This window comes from Aotus nancymaae, unplaced genomic scaffold, assembly GCF_030222135.1.
Source record: "Aotus nancymaae isolate 86718 unplaced genomic scaffold, 86718_ANA_hifiasm-v0.15.2.pri h1tg000008l, whole genome shotgun sequence".
NCBI classification, from domain to species: Eukaryota; Metazoa; Chordata; class Mammalia; order Primates; family Aotidae; genus Aotus; species Aotus nancymaae.
Window position 1 is genome coordinate 59,534,882 of NW_026988419.1, and position 22,903 is coordinate 59,557,784.

General features: G+C 40.3%; 1 protein-coding gene across 3 annotated transcripts in view; it reads left to right on the top strand.

Annotated features, from left to right (window-relative positions):
- MYO3B (myosin IIIB) overlaps nt 1-22,304 on the top strand; it is a 493,214-nt gene extending 470,910 nt beyond the window's left edge. For all 3 annotated transcript variants that reach the window (XM_021668991.2, XM_064373364.1, XM_064373365.1), the window contains 3 exons: nt 19,150-19,256; nt 19,629-19,675; nt 20,502-22,304. In XM_021668991.2, coding sequence (XP_021524666.2) covers nt 19,150-19,256; nt 19,629-19,675; nt 20,502-20,640 — 293 coding nt within the window. In that variant the 3' untranslated portion in view covers nt 20,641-22,304. The remainder of the gene's footprint in view (nt 1-19,149; nt 19,257-19,628; nt 19,676-20,501) is intronic.
- Nucleotides 22,305-22,903: the final 599 nt, after the last annotated feature.

Below are 22,903 nucleotides of genomic sequence, written 5' to 3' on the forward strand. Positions count from 1 at the left end.
AAAATCTTCAGTAAAATACTGGCAAACCGAATCCAATAGCACATCAAAAAGCTTATATATCATGATCAAGTCGGCTTCATCCCAGGGATGCAAGGTTGGTTCAACATATGCAAATCTATAAACGTAATCCATCACATAAACAGAACCAAAGACAACATGATTATCTCAATAGATGTGAATGAGGCCTTCAACAAAATTCAACAGCCCTTTATGCTAAAAATTTTTAATAAACTACTTTATTAACTTATTATTTTAATAACTTATTAATTTTAATAAGAGCTATTTATGACAAACCCACAGTCAATATCATACTGAATGGGCAAAAACTGGAAGCATTCCTTTTGAAAACTGGCACAAGACAAGGATGCCCTCTGTCACCACTCCTATTCATAGTATTGGAAGTTCTGGCTAGGGCCATCACAGAAAGAAATAAAGGGTATTTGAATAGGAAAAGAGGATGTCAAATTGTCCCTGTTTGCAGATGACATGATTGTATATTTAGAAAACCCCATTGTCTCAGCCAAAAATCTCCTTAGGATGATAAGCAACTTCAGCAAAGTCTCAGGATACAAAATCAGTGTGCAAAAATGGCCAGCATTCCTATACACCAGTAATAGGCAAACAGAGAGCCAAATCATGAGTGAACTCCCATTTACAATCGCTACAAAGAGAATAAAATACCTACGAATACAACTAACAAGGGATGTGAAGGACCTCTTCAAGAAGAACTACAAACACTGCTTGAGGAAATAAGAGAGGACACAAACAGATGGAAAAACATTCCATGCTCATGGTTAGGAAGAATCAATATCATGAAAATGGCCATACTGCCCAAAGTAATTTATAGATTCAGTGCCATCCCCATCAAGATACCAATGACTTTCTTCACAGAATTGAAAAAAAACAACAACACCTTAAACTTCATATGGAACCAAAAGAGAGCCTGCATAGCCAAGACAATCCTAAGCAAAAAAAAAAAAAAAAAAAGCTAGAGGCATCATGCTACCTGACTTCAAACTATATTATAAGGCTACTGTAATAAAAACAGCATGGTACTGGTACCAAAACAGAGATATAGACCAATAGAACAGAACAGAGGCCTTATAAAGAATGCCACACAACTACAACCATCTGATCTTTGACAAACCTGACAAGAACAAGCAATGGGGAAAGGATTCCCTATTTAATAAATGGTGTTGGGAAAACTGGCTAGCCATATGCAGAAAGCAGAAACTGGACCCCTTCCTTACACCTTATACAAAAATTAACTCCAGATGTATTAAAGAGTTAAACATGAGGCCTAACGCCACAAAAACTCTAGAAGAAAACCTAGGCAATACCATTCAGGACGTAGGCACGGACAAGGACTTCATGACTAAAAGACCAAAACCAATGGCAACAAAAGCCAAAATACACAAATGGGATCTAATTAAACTTCTGAACCTTTGCACAGCAAAAGAAACTATCAATAGAGTGAAACAGCAACTAACAAAATGGGGAAAAATTTTTGCAATCTCCCCATCTGGCAAAGGGCTAATATCCAGAGTCTACAGAGAACTCAAACAAATTTACAAGAAAAAAACAACCCCATCAAAAAGTGGGCAAAGGATATATAAACAGACACTTTTCAAAAGAAGACATTTATGTAGCCAACTAACATGAAAAAAAGCTCATCATCACTGGTCATTAGAGAAATGCAAATCAAAACCACATTGAGATACCACCTCATCCCAGTTAGAATGGTGATCATTAAGAAGTCAGAGACAACAAATGCTGGGGAGGATGTGGAGAAACAGGAATGCTTTTACACTGTTGGTGGGAGTGTAAATTAATTCAACATTGTGGAAGACAGTATGGCAATTCCTCAAGAAACAGAAATACCACTTGACCCAGCAATCCCATTACTGGGTATATATCCAAAGGATTATAAATCATTCTATTATAAAGACACATGCACACATATGTTTATTGCAGCACTGTTCACAATAGCAAAGACTTGGAACCAACCTAAATGCCCATCAATGATCGACTGGATAAAGAAAATGTGGCACATATACACCATGGAATACTATGCAGCCATAAAAAATGATGAGTTCATGTCCTTTGCAGGGACATGAATGAAACTGGAAACCGTCATTCTCAGCAAACTGACATAAGAACAGAAAACCAAGCACTGCATGTTCTCACTCATAAGTGGGTGTTGAACAATGAGAACACACAGACATAGGGAGGGAAACATCACACACTGGGGCCTGGGGGGTGGGGGGATTGAGAAGGGATAGCATTAAAAAAAAAAACCTAGTATAGATGATAGGGCAAGGGATTCAACAAACCACCACCATGGCACGTGTATACCGATGTAACAAACCTGCACAATCTGCACATGGTCCCCAGAACTTCAAGTATAATAAATAAATTTTAATGAATTAAAAAATAAAATAAAGCCTGAACTATTTAATGTTCAGAAAATCAGTAATTTCCAATGTTGCAGTGTGGCTAATTGTTAAGGTCTCTAACCCTAGCCTACTTGGCAGTCTCAAAGCTAGAAATTGTGCCTTAGTCCTTGCACAATGTCTTGCTTTAAAATATCCTCCATCAATGTTTATTTGAATTAGAAAGGAATCAAAGTGATTTTTTGTCCTGAGTAACTTTTAAATATCATATAAATACATGCACATCCTTAAAAAGAAAGCAAACACTTCAAACAATACAAAAGGAATACAGTGAAAACTACGTTCCTCCCACAACCCTACCCTAAGTCCCTGTTAAGTTTCTTATGCAATTAGTATGCAAGGAAATAAATATGTACATTTTTATATTTTTATAAATCAAGCTCTGAGATTACAAAACCTAGTCACTAAAGGCATCAAAGCCACCTTAGAAGTTTACCAACAGTTCATACAAAATATTTTGTGAGGCTTTAGTATGGGATTGGACCAGTAGGCTTTAAGTTTGGATATTTTTAGCAAACAATTTCTTTAAAGAATCCTCCCATAGCCATTTCCAGGAACCCTATAACTCTGATCAGAGCTGAGTTTTCATTACTCAAGGGTCATGTTTATGTAGTCACACTTACATCCTAAGAAAGCCAAAAGTCTCCATGAGAACAGTAAGAAACATCAAAATCAGAGCGAGCCCAACTACAGAACATTAAGGACAGGATTCATCCATGCCCGCAGTGTTCTGTCCCTGGGACCTGCTTGTCTGTCTTCAAACAAGCTCTATTCTGTGTAATTGGACCTCCAATTAATACACTGTCTCGGACAGACTGGCCAGTTATGGGGATAAACTGTGAAAAGTTTAGGATTGGATGATTTAAAATGATCCAGGTTCAGTGCTCAGAATCTTGTATTTCTGCCAGGCTGCTAGCCACCTTGATTACCACCCCCCAACAAATGATGCCCACTTCCTGGATCAGCAGTCAGTATCACCTGACCCACCATCTCTGGTGAGGTTGTATCTGAGCTACAGTGTCCTATATCTTCCCTGTTACTTTCCCCCATCCCAGGCATCTATAAACTGGCCAAAAGCTTCATGAGGGTAATTTTAGCAGAGGGCAAAATTATCAGAAAAGTACTATCACCATCTAAAAACAAATATACCCTGAGTCCTTTTTCTTATACTAGCTCTTTTGATATCAGAACTCAGGGTATACTGAAGACTAACGTTAAAAACCACACAAGAGACTGGGCATGGTGGCTCATGCCTGTAATCCTAGCACTTTGGGAGGTTGAGGTGGGTTGATTGCCTGAGCTCAGGAGTTTGAGACCAGCCTGGGCAACATAGTGAAACCCCATCTCTACTAAAATACAAAAAATTAGCTGGGCCTGATGGCACACACCTGTAATCCCAGCTACTCAGGAGGCTGAGACTGAACCTGGGAGGCAGAGGTTGCAGTGAGCCGAGATCGCGCCACTGCACTCCAGCCTGGGCAGTAGAGCGAGACTCCATCTCAAAAAAACAAAAACAAAAAACCCACACAAGAGTGAACTTGAGTGCAATTCCTCTTATGAACTCAGCTATAATATTAATGATCCTCACAATGAAATTAGAAGCTTTGTAATATCTCTTAACGACCACTTTATAGGGCATCTCTGTTCTCTAATCTGTGATCAAAAGAAATAAAATACTGTATTTTAAACATGTTTTCTTTTTTACATATTTATAGTTAAGGGGAAGGAGGAGGGCATATCCAAAGGTCTAAAAAAGAGAAAGAGAAAAGGAATTTAATCAACAATGTAAACCAAGTTGGTAACCAATTATATGCAATATCTGACACCTCCGACTGCCATTTCCTTGCACAAATTGCCTTAGAAAGTGAGCCCAGGCTTATTTTAAAAGTTTTAAAATTTTGTCAAAAATTACAACTTAGACGATCAACTTGAACATAGGTTAAGTAAAGCTGTCTTTTTTTTTCCTTTTTAGTCACAGATCGTATTGTGGTGCGTGGAAAACAATTAATGCATTATTAGATACGAGCCCTGCCCCATACTTTAGATTTGACATATTCCAGTTACCTCATTATGAAGCATGCGTGTTACGATCTCTAGCCACTATCAAAGTATAAGAGTTTGTTGGTCTTGGTACACTTGGTCTTGGGCTGGTCCCAACCCAGTTGCCAATAACTGGTTCATCATGGCCAGAAACAGGCCTGGAAATGTGGCTGCCTGGCCCTACTCTCAAAAACAGACCACTTTGAAAATAACCTAACTTCCAGGGAAGAAACCATGTTGGAAATAACATAACTGTTTGTGTTTGCATGTCCAAGGAAAGGTCTCCATGAAGTTTTTTTTTTTTTTTTAAATCCAGCTTTGACAGCCTCTTTCCTTCCAGATGGTGCCTGGAGCCAAGGCTGTCAGAGACCCTTAGTCTCCTGCTGCCTTTTAATGCTAGTCCTTGATTGCTAATGACCCCTGGCTGGACTGGCTTCTCAACCCATTTAACCCCTCTCTGCTGGGTCCTCATCTCATGCAGGATGAGAGGCCGTGAGAGCTGAAAGTGTGAAGGTGCCAAGTCAGCCAGAGCCTCCCACCCTTTCAGAGCTGGTGGCGCGTTTCCCGGTGCCATCACGGATGTCCAAGATCATTCCAGTGGAGAGCTCATGTTAATATGATTTTCTCTATGTTGTCAGATAAATGCTGCCAGGTTTCTGATTTTTAATATTTTATTTGACTCAACTAAGACAACCAAGTCCCTAGAAGAATATTTCCTTCAGGGGTCAAGAGCGGAGGACCACTGATATGAGCCTCCAGGAATATGTTCATTTGGAAACTTAAAATTATATTGCGCTGGTGGAATTATCTTTTAGTTTGGTCAAACCTCACGGCCAGAGCACTTGCTTATGCATGTGTGTTTATGTGTGTGCAGGCAAAAATTAATTTCCTTGTCAAGGCTGAAATATCACTGGTATAACACAGGAGATACCCGTTTTTCAGCTATGCTAGCAACAGCTATAACCATTTACTTTGGTTAAGCTTTGTTTGATTTTATGACATATACGAAGGTGCTTATAGCTATGTTAATCAGGTAGGTCACTCAGAGTATAGGGTTTGTGTGTGGTTTTTTTGTTTTTGTTTTTGTTTTCGTTGTTTTGAGATGGAGTCTTACTCTGCTGCCCAGGCTGGAGTGCAGTGGCACGATCTTGGCTCACTGCAACCTCCACCTCCCAGGTTCAAGCGATTGATTTTCCTGCCTCACCCTCCTCAGTAGCTGGGATTACAGGCATACACCACCATGCCTGACTAATTTGTTGTATTTTTAGTAGAGACAGGGTTTCACTATGTTGAACAGGCTAGTCTCAAACTCCTGGCCTCAAGTGATCCACCCACCTCGGCCTCCCAAAGTGCTGGGATTACAGGCATGAGCCACCGCACAGCCTAAGTATAGGGATTTAAAAGGAGGAGGGAAAAAAAGCTGATAATGCCAATTTGTTGAGAAATCTTGAGTTCAGTGGAGAAACTCAGATCTCTTGCAACCTCCTCAGGGCAGGGAGGGCATGAGAAGTCATCATTTTATGCATTGTTTCCATAACGGCCTTTTACTAATCTCAAATTAGATTGTAAAACAAGGCAAAGAAATTTAGTAGTTCTGACCTGAAGAACTGAAATTTAAACTCTTGATTGGAGCAGAGAACTGAAAGCTTTGTGCTATCCTACTTGTATAAATGTCTCAATGTTTACTGGATAGTTGGACGAAATTGATTTTAAAATGTACTTAAGAAATTTGTTCCAAAATTCAGCACAAGTTAGGAAAATAACCAAAACATAACTTTCTATTCAACTTTGCATCTCTCAGATACTTACTATTTTCTTGGCTTTTTTGGAGATTAAGACTGAAAGAATAACTGAATTTCTCATCACTAATACTTCATTGATTTCATTTTTACATCTTAATTAAATGCAAAATAAAAATTATATTTGTGATTTTATTGTGGTCTACTATTCACATTCTTTTCTATTTCCGATCTCTCTCTCTCTCACACCCACACACACACACACACCCCCACACACCCCTACCTGCCAGACATTTGTAGATATAACCTCCCCTAAACCACGTGACTCATGCTAATGACTGCCCTCTCTATGTGTGAAAATATTTTATAATTTATGGACCTGGGTGGGTATTGTGTACAGCTGTGCAATATTAATCTATATACTGCAGGTTTTGCCCACATCTGGGCAAAGGCTGAGTAGGTGAGGTTTTAATGTTGTTTTTTAGCCCATCAGTAACCAAATGACCCGGAAAGTGGTTCAGAGGAAACTACTTTGTGCAGCATTGCTCTTTGAATAAATGAATCATGTTAGAATGAAATTCTGGTGTATTTATGGAGAACTTTTTACTTTGAAGCCTAAATGCATTTTGATTGGTCGTCTTTAAATTCCAAGCTGAGAAGCCAAAGTGTTTATGTCAGTTTCACGGATGAGGCCCCAAGAGGTTAAGTGGCGATTACTCTGGAGTTATAGCATCTTAAAGTTGGAAGGGACTTTAAAGGGCCTCTGGGCTAATGGTTCTTAGCCTTTTCCTGCCTTCACACTGGCTTCAGGCAACAGATCCCCCTCAGGCATGTCTCACTGCACACAGATATTCAACACTGGGAAAGAATGTGACTCCAAGGAGAGCAGCTCCGAAGCTTCAGGCCAGGATATGTGTAATTTGCCACACCAATGTCCTCCATTAAAAACTGCTACCTCAGTCCAACCTTTTCTTTGTCATTTTACACATAAAACATGGCAGCAGAGGGGTAAGGTATTCACTTAAGGTCACATACCAACATGTGTCAGAACTCGAACTGTGTATGCTTGGGTCTTCTGATTCCCCCATGTCCAGTGCTGGCTTCACTACAGCTGACCAGCCCCTTGCTCACTCACAGTAGTATTGGAACCAGGTCCTCAACTTAAAGAGTGAGGCAGAGCTAGGGACGAGTGCCCCAGGGACCCTGCTGCAGGGAATCAAAGACCCAGTCACAATTAGTTTAGTAAAACCAGCACTGTCTGGCGTCCCATATCCGCAAGCACTTAAAATGTTGTTCCAATCTTCAAAGAAATTCTTTCATTCCATTTTTATCTGCTTTTACCCAGAACATTGTTTCCCAGCTCCCTGGTAGTTCACTAGGTGATTTGCATCTCATTAGAAGCTCCAGAAATGACATCTTCCAGACTGCTGCCTGGCATTGTGGGTCCACTAAGCATCAGATCTAGGTCTGGATTTTTCAGGTTGACACTTTTTTAAAAGCTGAGTTAATGCTGTTTTCCCACTGGGTGCAGTTTGGGTGGCCATTTTTGCCTTAATTCCTGCTCTCATGCTGGGTCAAAGTCAGGGAACTGCTATTGTCAAAGAGGTACTGCCATTGTCAAAGATAAAGTCAGTCATCTCCACGAGAAAGCATGTGGTGGATGAGAATATTGTGGGGCCTCAGAATAAAGGAGTTTAAAGATCCCTAAAAATAGAAAGATGCTACATGATGCAGATATTCTGAGCATTACACAAAGCAAAACAAAAAGAAGGCAAACCAACAGCACACCATTACTGAAGCTGTACAACTGATTCTAGACGTTTGCCTTTTAAATATTTTCCCCTGGATCCAACCCCGCTGAGACAGCAGAGTTTTTGCCCTACATTTATATTTTGCTTTAAAGAGAGCCTCCCTGGGTCAGAATGGCTTTTTGGCTTTGTCATTTCTTCATACCACAATCTCCAGAAGAGCACTGAACAGCACTGTACCTCTGGAAACCAGAGATAGTATTTCCATCGTTAGCAAAATTGTTCTCTTGGAGTAAGAGAAATGATTTTCCCAGTGTCCAGGGAAATAAAGAGCCCTCGTGTCTGTTTTGGGCTCAAGCCATCTGATGCAACTTCTAGCACAAAGCAAATGCCTGATAGTGCCTAGAGCTTCCCCCATCCAGAAGTCCTTTCGTCCAGTTAAAACTTCTCTGAGCCTATACCAGCTTTTCAAAATGGCAGACAGCTAATCTGCAAAATTGATCTCAGCTCTTAGGAAAGGGTTAAAAATCCATGGTTTTTCCAACCCTGGCTACAAATTAAAATTATTAGGAAAGAGGAGGAAGTTTGTTTTAAACAGTAATGACACCAGAGCCCTACCCCTGACCAATTAGGATCTCCAGGGGTGAGGTCATGGCATCTGTATTTTTAAAAAGACTTTCAGATTATTCTAATATGCATCCAGGGAGGAGAAGCACTCCAGTACAACAGGAAATAACAACAGCCCCATCGCAGCACATGCTAATGCCTCTGGCACGATGTTTTATTTTTTCATATATTTTCTGTCATTCTCACTACAACCCTACAAGGAAGGGGTCATCATTCCCAAGTTTAGGCCTCTAATAAGTGCTGAGGTGGTTATCATACTCCTGCTTTTCTGACCTCAGATTTCCACGCCAACACATGTTTCTCAAAGTGTGGGACAAGGGCCACTGGTGGTCAGCAAGTTGATTTTTGATGATGTGTGGATGTGACATTAAATAATGTAATTCTTTTACATAACTTCTTATGTAAAAGAAAGTTACTCTTTTCTCCATTCTCAATTACAATCCTTCAGATTAAGGAGAAAGTCTTAGTGGTGCTAGTATGTCTTAAATTCCTCTCGCATTTACTCATCTCTCTTTTTAAGAAACCCAGAACCTTCTATAGGAAATGGAATGTAGCACAAGGGTGATAATACTGTTTCATTTTCATTGTATTTACTATATAGTTCACTTCTATTTATGGCAAATGACACTGGTTTTCTATTTACAGTGGTGAATAAAGATCCAGTTTTAAATAAATGTATTTTAGCAAAAATAATCAGTTGAATTTAAAAAATAGTACATAAAAAATAGTACAGGTGAATATAGTAAAAAATGCCTAAGAGGTAGATATATGACAGAAGTTTGAGAAAGATTCCCCTCCAACATGCTAATTTTGAAAATAGGCACACCCACACCTGTTAGCCAAGGGAACTGCTCATCTACCCTCCTACTCCAGCAGACTGGCAACAACCTGTTCCATCCATTTTACATCCACCCAGGACCTATGAGCTTTGCCGCTGTTTCCAACTGAAGAATTCTGAATCACAAATGGCTAATAAACTGGGAGGGTAGGAACATTCACTCTTTTCAAATAATGTTTCAAAAGGAACATTCACCCTTTTCAAATAATCAGTGACATGCAAATAGAAACACAAATGAGTTGTCATTTTTGCACCTATTAAACTGTCAGACTTTTTCTTCAAGAACTGTCTCATGCTGGTGAAGGCCTGCTTAAATGGGGGATCTCAGTGCAGGTGGTAGCAGTGTATTTTGCTGCACACTTTCGGCATGGCAATTGAAAAAAAAAAATCATAACTTTCAAAAATATGCATACCTTTGGCCAATAATTCTTCTTTTGGAAATTTATCCTAAGGAATAATGAGCATTTGTCAAAGATCAAACTATGAGAATGTTCCTCAAAGCACTGTTATTATAGAAAAACATTGGAAACAATTCATATGCCCAAAATAGGAAATTATATAATATCATGATTCATCCATAAAATGAAATACCATGCAACCATTGGAAATGATGCCATTTAAACTGTCTCTGGAAGACAGATATCGCTGGAAACTTGTCTCAGCTTGCTACTATTGTGGGAATGAGATTGGGTGTGGAAAAAGACAATCTTTATACTGCTTAACTTATTTAAACATTAGGTTCACTCATTACTTTTTTAAAAAGTAACTCTAAAGGAAAGATACTATTTTAAAAGTTGCCTAATAGAATGGAAAAATATTTATGACTTTATTGTTAAGTGGGGGCGGGGAGGGGGGGAGAAGCCATGACCCAAATTAAATGAATGAATGCATTTTTTAGTTAAAAAAAATACATATTCCTAGAAAGATACTGAAAGGATTTAGTTAAAAAAAATACATATTCCTAGAAAGATACTGAAAGGACAGTAATAAAAAATACTAAGGAACTTTGTTTTTATAGGCTGATTTCATCTCCCTCTTTAAAATACCTCTGGACAGTTTCCCCAGAAGTATCCCAGGATAGGAAAGATTCTCTTCCTAATTGGAAGCCTTGACAAAAACATCCCAATGGACAGTCTGAGAACTAAACAGGCCACATAGATGGAAGAGAGCTTAACGAGAATGGTGAATAGTCAGTATTCATTCATTCATTCGTTCATTCATCATTTGTTGAGAGTGTGCCAGGCCCTGAGCTATTGGTTTCAGGGGAAGTTATTGCCACTGTAAGTAGAAAATTCCACATAAACAATTTATAACTTCAGCATCTTCCACAGGCAGTAATTTAACTCAGGGATGTTTTCTTTGTAGCAGTTTTGCAATTTTGAAGAAGATTGTTCATGACATAACATGGCAAGTGGGAAAATTTGTAGCTTTCCTTTCATCTTAAAAAGCAGGATCTGAATTACATGCACCCCAGGAGAAAATCTCTCTTTCTGGTTGTGTGTGTATGTGCTTTACAAAAGGTTCCTTAGTTTCTCCTGAAGTTAGACTTGGTGAAGTGAAAACTTACGAAAATGTCTCAGCAGAAGTACAAGCATTATAATAGAGGCCGTGGCCTAGGCCCTGGGATTTTGAGTCAAGGATCAATCTTGAGTTATACTTTAGGGGCCTAAGCTCCTTGGGCCTCAGACCTCTCAGATATAAAAGCAAGGAGCCAGACCACAGAGAATTCTCCTCCATGCCGTAACTTAAATTTGGAAATCTGAGCTGCCAGAGCATAATTCCCCATCTCCAATAACCTGAGGATCTGTTAGGCTCTGAGCATCCCTAAAATAGTCCATGTCTCAAGGCATATTAGAGACAAACAGATTACAATACATTTCTTCTTTTTCATTTTATTTATTTTTTTGCTCTGTTGCCCAGGCTAGAGTGCAGCGGCACCATCTTGGCTCACTGCAACCTCCACCTCTGAGGTTCAAGTGATTCTCCTGCCTCAGCCTCTTCCTGAGTAGTTCGGACTACAGGCACATGCCACCAAGGCTGGCTAATTTTGTTTTGTTTTGTTTTTTTTGTTTTTGATACGGAGTTTCGCTCTTGTTACCCAGGCTGGAGTGCAATGGCATGATCTCGGCTCGCCACAACCTCCGCCTCCTGGGTTCAGGCAATTCTCCTGCTTCAGCCACCTGAGTAGCTGGGATTACAGGCACATGCCACCATGCCCAGCTAATTTTTTGTATTTTTAGTAGAGATGGGGTTTCACCATATTGGTCAGGCTGGTCTTGAACTCCTGACCTCTTGATTTACCCACCTCGGACTCCCAAAGTTCTGGGATTACTGGCATGAGCCACCGCACCCAGCTACATTTCTTCATTTTTAAGGTGATGTAGATTATTGGTAGACTTTCTGCTGATATGGTTCTTATTGGGAAGGAAAGATTAAATATGATCAAGTACAGTGGTTCTTAACCCTGACTACACATTAGAACCACCTAAAAAGGTTAAAAAAAAAAATTCAGTGTCCAGTATTTTAAAAGTTGAACTGGTATTATGTAAAAAAAAAAAAATACTCTCAGTTGGACATTGAAAAACCTGAATTCTCATTTGGGCTTTGCCTTTAACTGTGTAATCTCTTAATCTCACTGTGGCTCTGTTATATCTTCAGGGTTATTTGTCCTTCCCAAAATGAGATGAAGTAAATAAAAAGTACTTTGCAAAACAAGAGTTGCTATATAAAAATGAAATGGTAAGGGGACAGGTCCTGTCTTCAGAAGCTATTTCATGGGAGTATCCATGGAGTACCATGCTCATGGTCAACCCTCATTGAGGAGAAAGATTGTCTAGCTGACATCTGGGTTATTGTCACCTCCGAATGCCCTGAGAACCTTGGTCAGAGGAGTGACATACCTTCCTTTATGCACAGAGTTGGCAGAGCTCTGTAAATTAATTGCACAACTCTAATCCTATTTAAATGTCCCAGGGGTATAGCTTATTATGTCATATAGGATTTGCCATCTGTAAACCTAGAACACTAAACACTCTGTTTGCTTCAAGAGGATGTTTCATTTGGCCAGTGAACCTGAGAATGCCTCATCCACAAAATGGCAAGCAGATCAGCAATCACACTGCTCAGAAAGTATCCATGCCTGATGAGGGTCCACAGGAGGGTGCCAGGGACTATGGCTCTCTCAGGATATTCTCTTCCTTTCTTCCCAGGATCCCTGTGCATTGCCTGCCCATTTCTCAGGAGACAAGAACCCATTCTGCCCCATCAAGCTGGGGGATACATGGGCTGCAGGCCCCATCCTGCCCTTCCTTGCAGTTGTCCTTCCATCTTGCTAGGAAATTTACCAGAACATAGCAGATGATGAAAATTGAAACATTAAGTTTTAGAGGACAGTGCAGGAGGAGGCGTTTGCAGCCAAAATAGCTGCAACTCAGGAAGTCAAATGGAGTAGAAGACGTTTTCTTCTTCATCTCTGAAACTTGGAAGAAGACAAAAGCCTCATTTGTGACTTAAAACTGTGCATGAATTAGGGTTGCCAGATTTAACAAATAAAAATGCAATACACGCAGCTAGATTTGAATCTCAGATAAATAACCAATCATTTTTTAATATAAATATGTCTTGAATATGTCATGGGTGTAATAAAAAATTATTGGTTGTTGATCTGAAATTCATATCTAACTCTGTGTCCTGCATTTTATCTGACAACTCTAGCTTGGATATACCTGCATGTTTAATAAAGAGAAAGAAAAATTAAATTTACAAACCAATTGTTTAAAGTTATGTGACGGATTGACTGAATTCAACTATTTCTCACTCACCAAGGGCTTGAGCACGTGTGCAGCCACAGTATGATGGTTTGGGATTAGGAATTAAGGAATATGCATTTGCCAGTGCTCCTGAAATGCTATCCAGATTTCTTCCATTTTCTGACAGATTTAGCTCCAGTTTATTATGAAGTTTAATAACAATTCAGAAGATGTGTCAAAGGTCTCAAATATGAAATCAGAAGGTGCAGGGCAGGGGTTTGGGGGGAGGTGCAAAGATTCTTGAAAAGGAAAGAGACCTATGTTAAATGCAAACTGGTATTCATAACATAATATACTGGTTAATGCACACTAAGGAAGTAGCCACTGTAAGGTTTGTTCTTGGGTTCTTGCCACGTTTAAAATGAAGAAACTGAGGCCAGCACGAAGATAATCCAATGTGAAGGAATTTATTCCGGCTCCCGGGTGAGGTTCTGCGGTCCGGACAGGAGGGGCCGGAGAAGTAGTGGGGACTTCTTTCAGGCACCGGGTTTATAGGGAGTGGAGTCGTTTGATTGGCTGTGCCCAAGGTGAGTGGGACAAAATGGAGGGGAGTGGGACCCGGAGGGAACAAAATGGAGGGGAGTGGGACCCAGATAGGACAAAACAGTAGGCAGGGAGTCGGGCCCAGATAGGACAAAATAGTAGGCAGGAAGACAAAATGGCAGGCACGGGGTGGGGCCTGCAGAAGACAAAATGGCAGGCACAGAGTGGGGCCTGGATAGGACAAAATAGTGGTTAGGGAGTGGGGCCCAGATAGGACAAAATAGTAGGCAGGAAGACAAAATGGCAGGCACGGGGTGGGGCCTGTAGAAGACAAAATGGCATCGGGTAGGTCCTGATGGGGCTTTTTTCCCAGGCTCCCGGGGTGGGGGGTGCGGAGGTGTGTCCGAGCTCCCGGAGAGGGAAGGGGGGTGTGTCCAAGCCCCCGGCGAGGGAAGGGGGTGTGTCCGAGCTCCCGGCGAGGCAACCAGCCTTACAGTCACCAATGTATGAGAAAGTGGAGAGTTTGGTTCGGCTCATGGGTATCTATGTGAGGTAGAAATAGGCCACTTTCAGAAGATGAGCATTATGATTCTCAAAGTAAAAACTGACATTCTAATGTGAATATTCAGGCCAGGCGTGGTGGCTCACACCTGGTAATCCCAGCACTTTGGGAGGCCAAGGTGGGTGGATTGCTTGAGGTCAGTGGTTTGAGACCAGCCTGGCCAACATGAGAAAATCCCATCTCTACTAAAAATAGAAAAAATTAGCCGGGCACAATGGTGGACACCTATAATCCCAGCTACTCAGGAGGCTAATGCAGAAAAATCGCTTGAACCCAAGCGGTGGAGGTTGCAGTGAGTCGAGATCAAGCCACTGCACTCTAGGCTGGTGACAGAGCAAGACTCCATCTCAAAAAAAAAAAAAAAAAAAAGTGAATGTTCAAATTTGAGTTGCCCAGTTAACAATATGGTTATCAGGTAGTTACCAAACTACCTGATAACCGTATTGTTTTATATCTTAATGCAAAGTGAGTGGCCCAAAAGCCAGAAGACCAGGTTCAAGTTTTCACTCTGCCACTTACAAATTTAGCCTTTTTTGTTTATAATTTCCTCATCAATGGAAAGAACTAAAAGTTTTGATACTATGTGCCTCACTGATTTTTTAATATTTAAATTGTCAAGGGAAAGATCATGATAAACTTCTCAATGCATGTACATGCATAGATTTAGTCAATGTGCTATATGTTATTTTGTATTTTACTTCTTTTTCCAAGTTTTGAATTTTCTTCTGTCAGCATCATACACATTTATTACTGCTTTGTCAGTGACTCAATATGAAACAATTTTTATATCTGAGTATGTATCATGTTTCTAGCTTTCTTCTGCTATAAAAAGTGTTATGTCTGTCTATACAAATCGGGTTTTTTTCTTCTGATTTACTTCATTGCAATGTGTTCCTTTGAACAATTTGCTTAGTTCTGGGTTTTTTTTTCTGTTTTCTTTTGTTGTTGTTTTTTGGAGACAGCGTCTCACTCTATTACCCAGGCTGGAGTGCAGAGGTGTGATCTCGGCTCACCACAATCTCTGCCTCCTGAACTCAGGGGATCCTCCTGTCTGTCTCCAGAGTAGATCAGAAGACAGGTGCATGCCAACATGCCCAGCTAATTTTCTGTATTTTTTGTAGAAATGGGGTTTGCCATGTTACCTGGGCTGGTCTCGAACTCCTGAGCTCAAGCAATTCACCCACCTCGGCCTCCCAAAGTACTGGGAGCCCTGCCAGCTCTATTTATTTATTGCCAAGTTGCACTTTAGGAGGTGGGGAACCTGTGGATTCTCCTGTTTCTCTGGACCCCTCACACATTGTCTGCTGACCTTTTGGTGTATGCTAATTAATAGAAAAGCAGTAGGAATTGCTAAATTGAAGCTGTTTGTCAGAATAGTTCAACATTTTTCAGTACCTTGTTTTCTAACTGTGTTTCTCTGTCTCTTGCCTCAGCCTTTCTACATTATGGATGTAACTTTCATGCATACGTATCTTTTAATTGTTTTTATCTTTCTGTTGCACTTCCTTTCATCTTAGTTTTGTTACTGTCCATCATATGGAACGTTTTACTTTAATATAATTAAACCCATGCATGTCACTAACCTCTTCTTACACAGCCGAGATAGTCTATTTCATTTCTCTCTAAAATTTTTTGGAGACTGTTTAAAATGCTCAACCATGTAACTCATCTAGATTTATCGTGGCCTGTGAGAATCAAGAAATATATTGAGAAAAGTAGAGGATATAGATTTGACCCCAACAGCACTAGCTTAGACAGCCTTAAATAAGTTACTTAATGTCTTTTTTTTTTTTTTTTTTGAGACGGAGTTTCGCTCTTGTTACCCAGGCTGGAGTGCAATGGCGCGATCTTGGCTCACCGCAACCTCCACCTCCTGGGTTCAGGCAATTCTCCTGCCTCAGCCTCCTGAGTAGCTAGGATTACAGGCGCATGCCACCATGCCCAGCTAATTTTTTGTATTTTTAGTAGAGATGGGGTTTCACCATGTTGACCAGGATGGTCTCGATCTCTTGACCTCGTGATCCACCCGCCTTGGCCTCCCAAAGTGCTGGGATTACAGGTGTGAGCCACCATGCCCGGCCACTTAATGTCTTAAGACAGTGTCCTCTACTAGATTGAAAACAGGGACTTTGTCTTATTTCTCCGTGTATTTTCCACAAAATTCTGCAAAGTACCCTGTATATAGGATAAATGTTATAATGTCTGTATTTAAGTCATATTTTTGTATATTGCTATTAAATTATTCCAACAGCATTTATTAAATAATGATTTATTTCCCAATTATTTATTTGGTTGCTTACAATGGATCATGGTATCAGTGACACTCATATTTGTTCCAATGGCAAAGCACCTGGAAGTTGCAGCATTCTTTGCAGAACGTTGTGACATATGGAGAAATTAACCTAAAATAACGAAAATTAAAATTTGATGCTACATCAGATAACCAGCTTATACCAGATTCTAGTAGAGTGTAGATACCATTAGACACCAACAGTTAATTTTAAGTAATGGGAGAAATATTAAAATTAAGAACATTCTATCCAATAACTTAATTCTTTATAAGAATCAGGAAAAGAATAAAAGCTAATGAAACAGCAAGTTCCTAAAGAACAAAAGTTGAAAATCATACCGTATATTAAGCATTATCAGTTGAGACAATGTAAATGAAAACCCCTGATAAAATGTAAACGCTGTGTAAATACGAAGTCCAGCCTAACTAGGCTGAACTCTAGCTGAACTCAAAAACTTCTTAAGATCAGTCTTTTGAGCAGGATGGAATTCCTGCCGTATTAGAAAGTCTACGAGAGAGTGGATGTCAGACCTCCAGAGCATGCTTCACACCAGCAGCCTGACCTCTGGACACTTCTGTTCATTCATCTATAAATCAGAAAGGAGATGACACAAAAGGGCCTCACAGCTTCACATTCTACCATATCGCAGAGTATGGACTTCACAAAGCAAACGAGGAGGAGCTATGTTGGAACCATCAGAAAGAACTGCTGTATTCTTTGTGTTCTCAGGACCTTACCAGTACAACAGGCTAGAGTCCTGTGCTCTGCACAGTGTTCATGAAAAGGTAGATGAGGGTGTCTTTTAAGGCTGTTGGAACCCTCTGCAAGCAACATCATTTTGCTATGCTAATTAATATTTTTTCATTGAGACTGGGCATGGTGGCTCACGCCTGTAATCCCAGCACTTTGGGAGGCCGAGGTGGGTAGATCACTTGAGGTCAGGAGTTTGAGACCAGCCTGGCCAACATGGTGAAACCCCATCTCCACAAAAAACTTAAGTTTGCTGAGCGATGATGCACACCTGTAATCCCAGCTACTTGGGAGGCTGAGGCAGGAGAGTAGCTTGAACCTGGGAGGCTGAGGGAGGAGAATAGCTTGAACCTGGGAGGCAGAAGTTGCAGTAAGCAGAGATGGCATCACTACACTCCAGCCTGGGCAACAGCAAGACTGTCTCAAAAAATAAAAAAGGACAATATGCTATAGTGTTAAAAAAACAAAACAAAAAAACCTATTGGAACAAGAAGAACTCTAGTGTTGGGTATCCACCCTACCACTTGATCTAAGATAAATCATGCAATTTTATGGGCCTCAGTTTCCCTTCTTCAAAAAAAAAAATGGGTATTTAGAATGGATGGTTCTGATTGTCTCAAAAAAAAAAAAAAAAGACTGAGTCTCACTCTGTCACCCAGGATGGAGAATAGTGGTGCGATCTTGGCTCACTGCAAACTCTGTCTCTCGGGTTCAAGCGATTCTCCTGCTTCAGCCTCCTGAGAAGCTGGGACTACAGGCACACACCACCATGCCCAGCTAATTCTTGTATTTTTAGTGGAGACTGGGTTTCACCATGCTGGCCAGGCTGGGTTCTGATAGTCTTGTCCAAATACAGGTATGTCCCAATTCAAGAAAAATCAAGATACAAAACTTTATACTTAGGGAACAGATATTTTGCTATCTTGCTAAGTCACTCTAAAAAATTCCTCCAGAGTTTATGATAAAATACTCTGTCCTCCAGGATATTGATAGCTTTTCTCTAGACAACAACATTCATGGACAATATCCTATGACAGGTGTGTGTGTGTTGCCAAAAAATCAGACCTGCTGAATCCTGATTCAGATATAGAGCCAAAGGACAGTAGATCCATAAAATCATTGGCTTGGAAGGGAAATGAATGATGACTTCTTCTGACTCATGGTTTCTTAATCTCCAGTGTACTCTTGGTCCAGGGTTCTGAAATCAGGACTAACAGGGAGAGACTGCTTCATGTAATGGTGCAATCATCCTTTCCCCTTCTCTTTTACACCACCTCCAGAGACTGCATGGATCAGTGGTATTGTTCAAAGCATTTCAGTACATTTTAGCTCAAGCCATTTCCCCTACCCCAAAAATGTATCCCACCCAAAGGTTTGCTTCTCATCTCCCCAAGAGTATGTGTGCGCCAGATGTTTTTGAACTCTCACTGCAGGATGTGGTGCAAACAATCCCAGAGTGCTTTGGTCGTCCTAACTTAGTCATCACACTAAGGGCACCCCACTCTATAAACGCTGACCGCCAACTTAGACTTCACCAGTGTGGAAACACCAACTTGCTTTCTGTCACTCTGGACCGCTGATTCAGATCAGAAAGCTGAATGCAAAGTTACAGACAGTGGCCCTGGTTTACACTTAGCAATCGGTGCGCATATTTTAGGATGGGATTTCTCCTAATATTAGCAAAGCTTTTAATATGCCCATTAAAATAGGACACAGTTTCTACTAAGTGCATGCGTGAAGAGCCATTTTTCCCTTAATTTTCTCAACACCTGAGACAGTTTACAGCAAAGTTTTGCTACCCTTTTTCAGGTTCAGAAAATGGTCTCACACAGAAGCAACGAACACCTCGCCGACGCTATCAGCAGCCCAAAACGTTGAGCAGCCCCGAGGACACCGTGTACTATAACCAGTTAAATGTGAGTTCAAAGTGGCCATAAAGCGATTCCACTGGCTTTGTTTCCAGTTAATAATTCTGTTATTACTACCTGTTCCCACCCCTGCAGCCCCACCCCCACTCCCATGCTCTCGTCTTGAACATGTGCTTAGGCTCTTTATCTGTTGCTTTCATGTCAGGATGTCTGCCTTCACGGTGAATAATTGATGCGGTTTATCAAAGACGAGCAAGATGCATGCTTCATCAGGCTCACTTGAGCCCTTTGATCAAAAAAATTATGCTGTGACTTCTGATATTATCAGCATCTGCTTGCATTCAACACAAAATCACTTTGAATTAAAAATTAACGACTTGCTGCTTTGCTTTGACTGTGTGTTCTTGGCCCTCTCCACAGGGAACTCTAGAATATCAAGGGAGCAAGAGGAAGCCAAGAAAACTTGGGTAAATATCTGTCTTCTTAGTTCTAAGCAACTGTAAACAGAAGGGGTCCTTTGTGATATTACAGAAAATGCAAAACTTTCCAGAGAGGCTTCTAAAAATATGCAATCCGGATATTGCCACTCTTATTGACACTGGAAACTACTTTTCACAGTATCAAGTATACGAAACTTGAATCTATTCTGTCCAAAAAGGTTGAAATTGTCACCTAAGGGCAAATGTTATTTCTTACAATTATTCCAGGAAATTGTACTTTCTTCATAATTAGAGACATATAGTGGGTTATATAAAACTCTCCTTCCACAAATAAGAGCACTCTACGAAGTACAAATAGGCCACTTCCTCCACATTGTCCTACCCTGGGCCTTAAAACATGTACAAAGAGAAATGTGCCCCACTGGTTAGACAGAGGATAGTAAGGAGTTTGTCTTTCACTTGGTTGTTAGCATCTCAACTGAGAATAGCAATGAAGTAAATAATTGGTACTAGTTAGAGAATTGGGGGAGGTCAGGAGGAAAACTTTCTCATCTAGAGGGAACCAGATGGAGACAGACAGTTAAATCCCACAAATCAAGTTGCAATATGACCACAACTTCCAGACACCACAAAACTGGACCCATTACCAGTGCGTGACCCAAAGGTGAAGGGCTTTGTGGATCAGACCCTGGTACCTCTGTACTGGGAAACCCTGAGCTTCCTAAGCTGTCCTTCCCCTCCAGTGTTGGTACTCAACCCTGTTTCAGCTACTCACACGACTTTAGCTGCTCCAGTGATGATTGTGACATTTGTTTTCTTTTTTGTTGAAAATCCTTTTTTGTTGTTGTTGCAGCCAAATCAAAGTACTTGATGGGGAAGATGAATATTACAAATCTCTGTCACCAGTGGACTGTATCCCTGAGGAGAACAACTCGGCCCACCCTTCCTTTTTCTCTTCATCCTCAAAAGGAGATTCTTTTGCTCAACATTGAATTGTACTTCCTAGCCCCAAATCTGTCCATAGTGGGAACACTCATGATAATTGACTGTCATTGCATAAGAAAGCACTGACATGGGGTCAGCTTCTTTGGACATGCGATCCATGCCTGAGCCTTACTGAACAACTTGCAGATTCCAGAACATCTTATCCTATCTCTACCACTCTCCCACATCTGTTGTGCAGCCTGAGCTGGGTGCTCCCTTCCTTTCCCATCCGTGGGTCCCTGTGGGACACTGAGAACACCTTTACAATGGTATAAACAGTCACTGATGCCCCCACTGTCTAGGAAGATAACAGTCTCACCACAATCTCATCATGGACCCTGGTAATATTTCTTGATTTTTTCCTATCAAGTTACTTTTCAATCCACTCAGAAGCTGTTCCAGTGGAGATCCAGGAGTCCTTTTCCTGTGCTCTTCTCCACCCTCTCACCCTTACTGGGCTTTTCTATCACTCCCACCTCCCCCAGGGTCAGGGCTCCACTGCGGAGTGCCCCATCCTGGAGGATTAGCCCCAAGAGCTCCTAGGACAGGGTAATTGCCTGTGTTTAGGCAGAGGCACCTAACTCTTTCAGATTCTTTCTACAAGGCAAATAACCCCTCTCTTGCTAATTATTATGCTGAGAAAGCTGTTGCCTCTTTATTTCACCTTGCCAAGACACCCACACTACTTTAATAGTGAAAAGAAAGGAGTGAGAGGGAAAGTCCGGGTCACTTTATGCTGTAACTGTCCATTCACTGGTCAAATAACTCCATGAGGCTATTAGTGACTACAGTGGAAGGACCTGATCTTGTCTACCTTTGTGTGTACCACACCTAGCACAGTGCCTGACAGAGGGGACCATCTAGTGAATGAAGAACAGGTGGAGAGACTTAACTAAGTTACACAAGCGTCTGACAGGAATGTTACTTTCAATTGTATGTTACATATGACTAATCACTTTTTGTACACTATAAACTCTGCTTTTTCACTCAAGTTTGAGCTAATTCTATTGTAAAGATAGATATTATAATACTCAATATGATTCAATATGACAAACTGTTTTGAGCACATGCTTTATATAAAACAACATGACAAATTGCTGTGTGATGTAAACAAAAACAAAGAAGCCCTGTAAGACCCTTTCTCTAGAACACATGTTCTGAATATTTTTCTTACACTAAAATATGTGGTAGATAGTATGCAAGAAAATACCTAAATTTTGAGAAAAATTACCTTGAAGAAAATCTTATCAGAGCTTTGAAATGGAGTGCGTTAATAGGCATCTTATGAAGATAAATAATGAAATGAGGCATTTAAAGATCTCAGAAATTATAATTGTAGGAGTAAAAGAAATAAATATAGCCAATTTTTCAATAGCTGAACTTCACTCAAAAGGTAATAAGTAAGCAGAGCAGAAGAAATGCAGATGTTTTATTTTATTGTTTAAAAAATAATGCATAGACTATATAAATGTTTCATGTCACTATTAATATATGAGTGCTTTTGAAGTTTCACTTTTATCATTGATTGTCTACTTTTGGTTTCATCATAATAGCTGCTTTTCAAACTGTTGAATGGAAATGTTCACAACTCCCTGCTTGTCCGTGTACAATGTAATTCTAAACCTGGCTTGCTTCTAATTTAAATATATCTATAAATAAAGTGAAAAAGAAAACAGAAGTAATTGTAGAATCATAATCCAGAAGCTCTGCACGGTTACGTCATGAATACAGCTGTCCTCCTAAGAGTACTTGAGAAACGATGTTCACTTTTAGTCACAGCATAGAGAAGACAGATAGACTACAGACATTATTCTTGGGCTAGTCACAGTGCCACAAACTCAAAAAGCAATTTTTAAACCAAGTAGATGAGAATGACGCAACCTGGAATCTTGTAACTTATTACATTTATCAAAGTAATATGCACATGACAAAAATCAAATGGTCCAGAGGGTTTACAATGGAAGCAGTCTTTTTCTCCATGTCTCCCTCTCCAGGAAGCAATCATTGTTTAACACTGTTTCTAATTCTTCTAATGATTGCTGCCTTGCCTCTGAATAATTTGCTTCTACCTTCTTGGTTTGTCATTTTAAACAATATTTAATCTCCCCCTTATGAAAAAACAGAGATTTATTTCAATTCCCTCTCCGCTTCTCACATCTTCAGGACTTATTATTTTATGTTTAAATGGTCAACTACCTTTTAGACTAAGTCATATAATTAAACATTTACTGTTTTGTACCATCAACATTCAACAGTATTTCTGTGAGGATA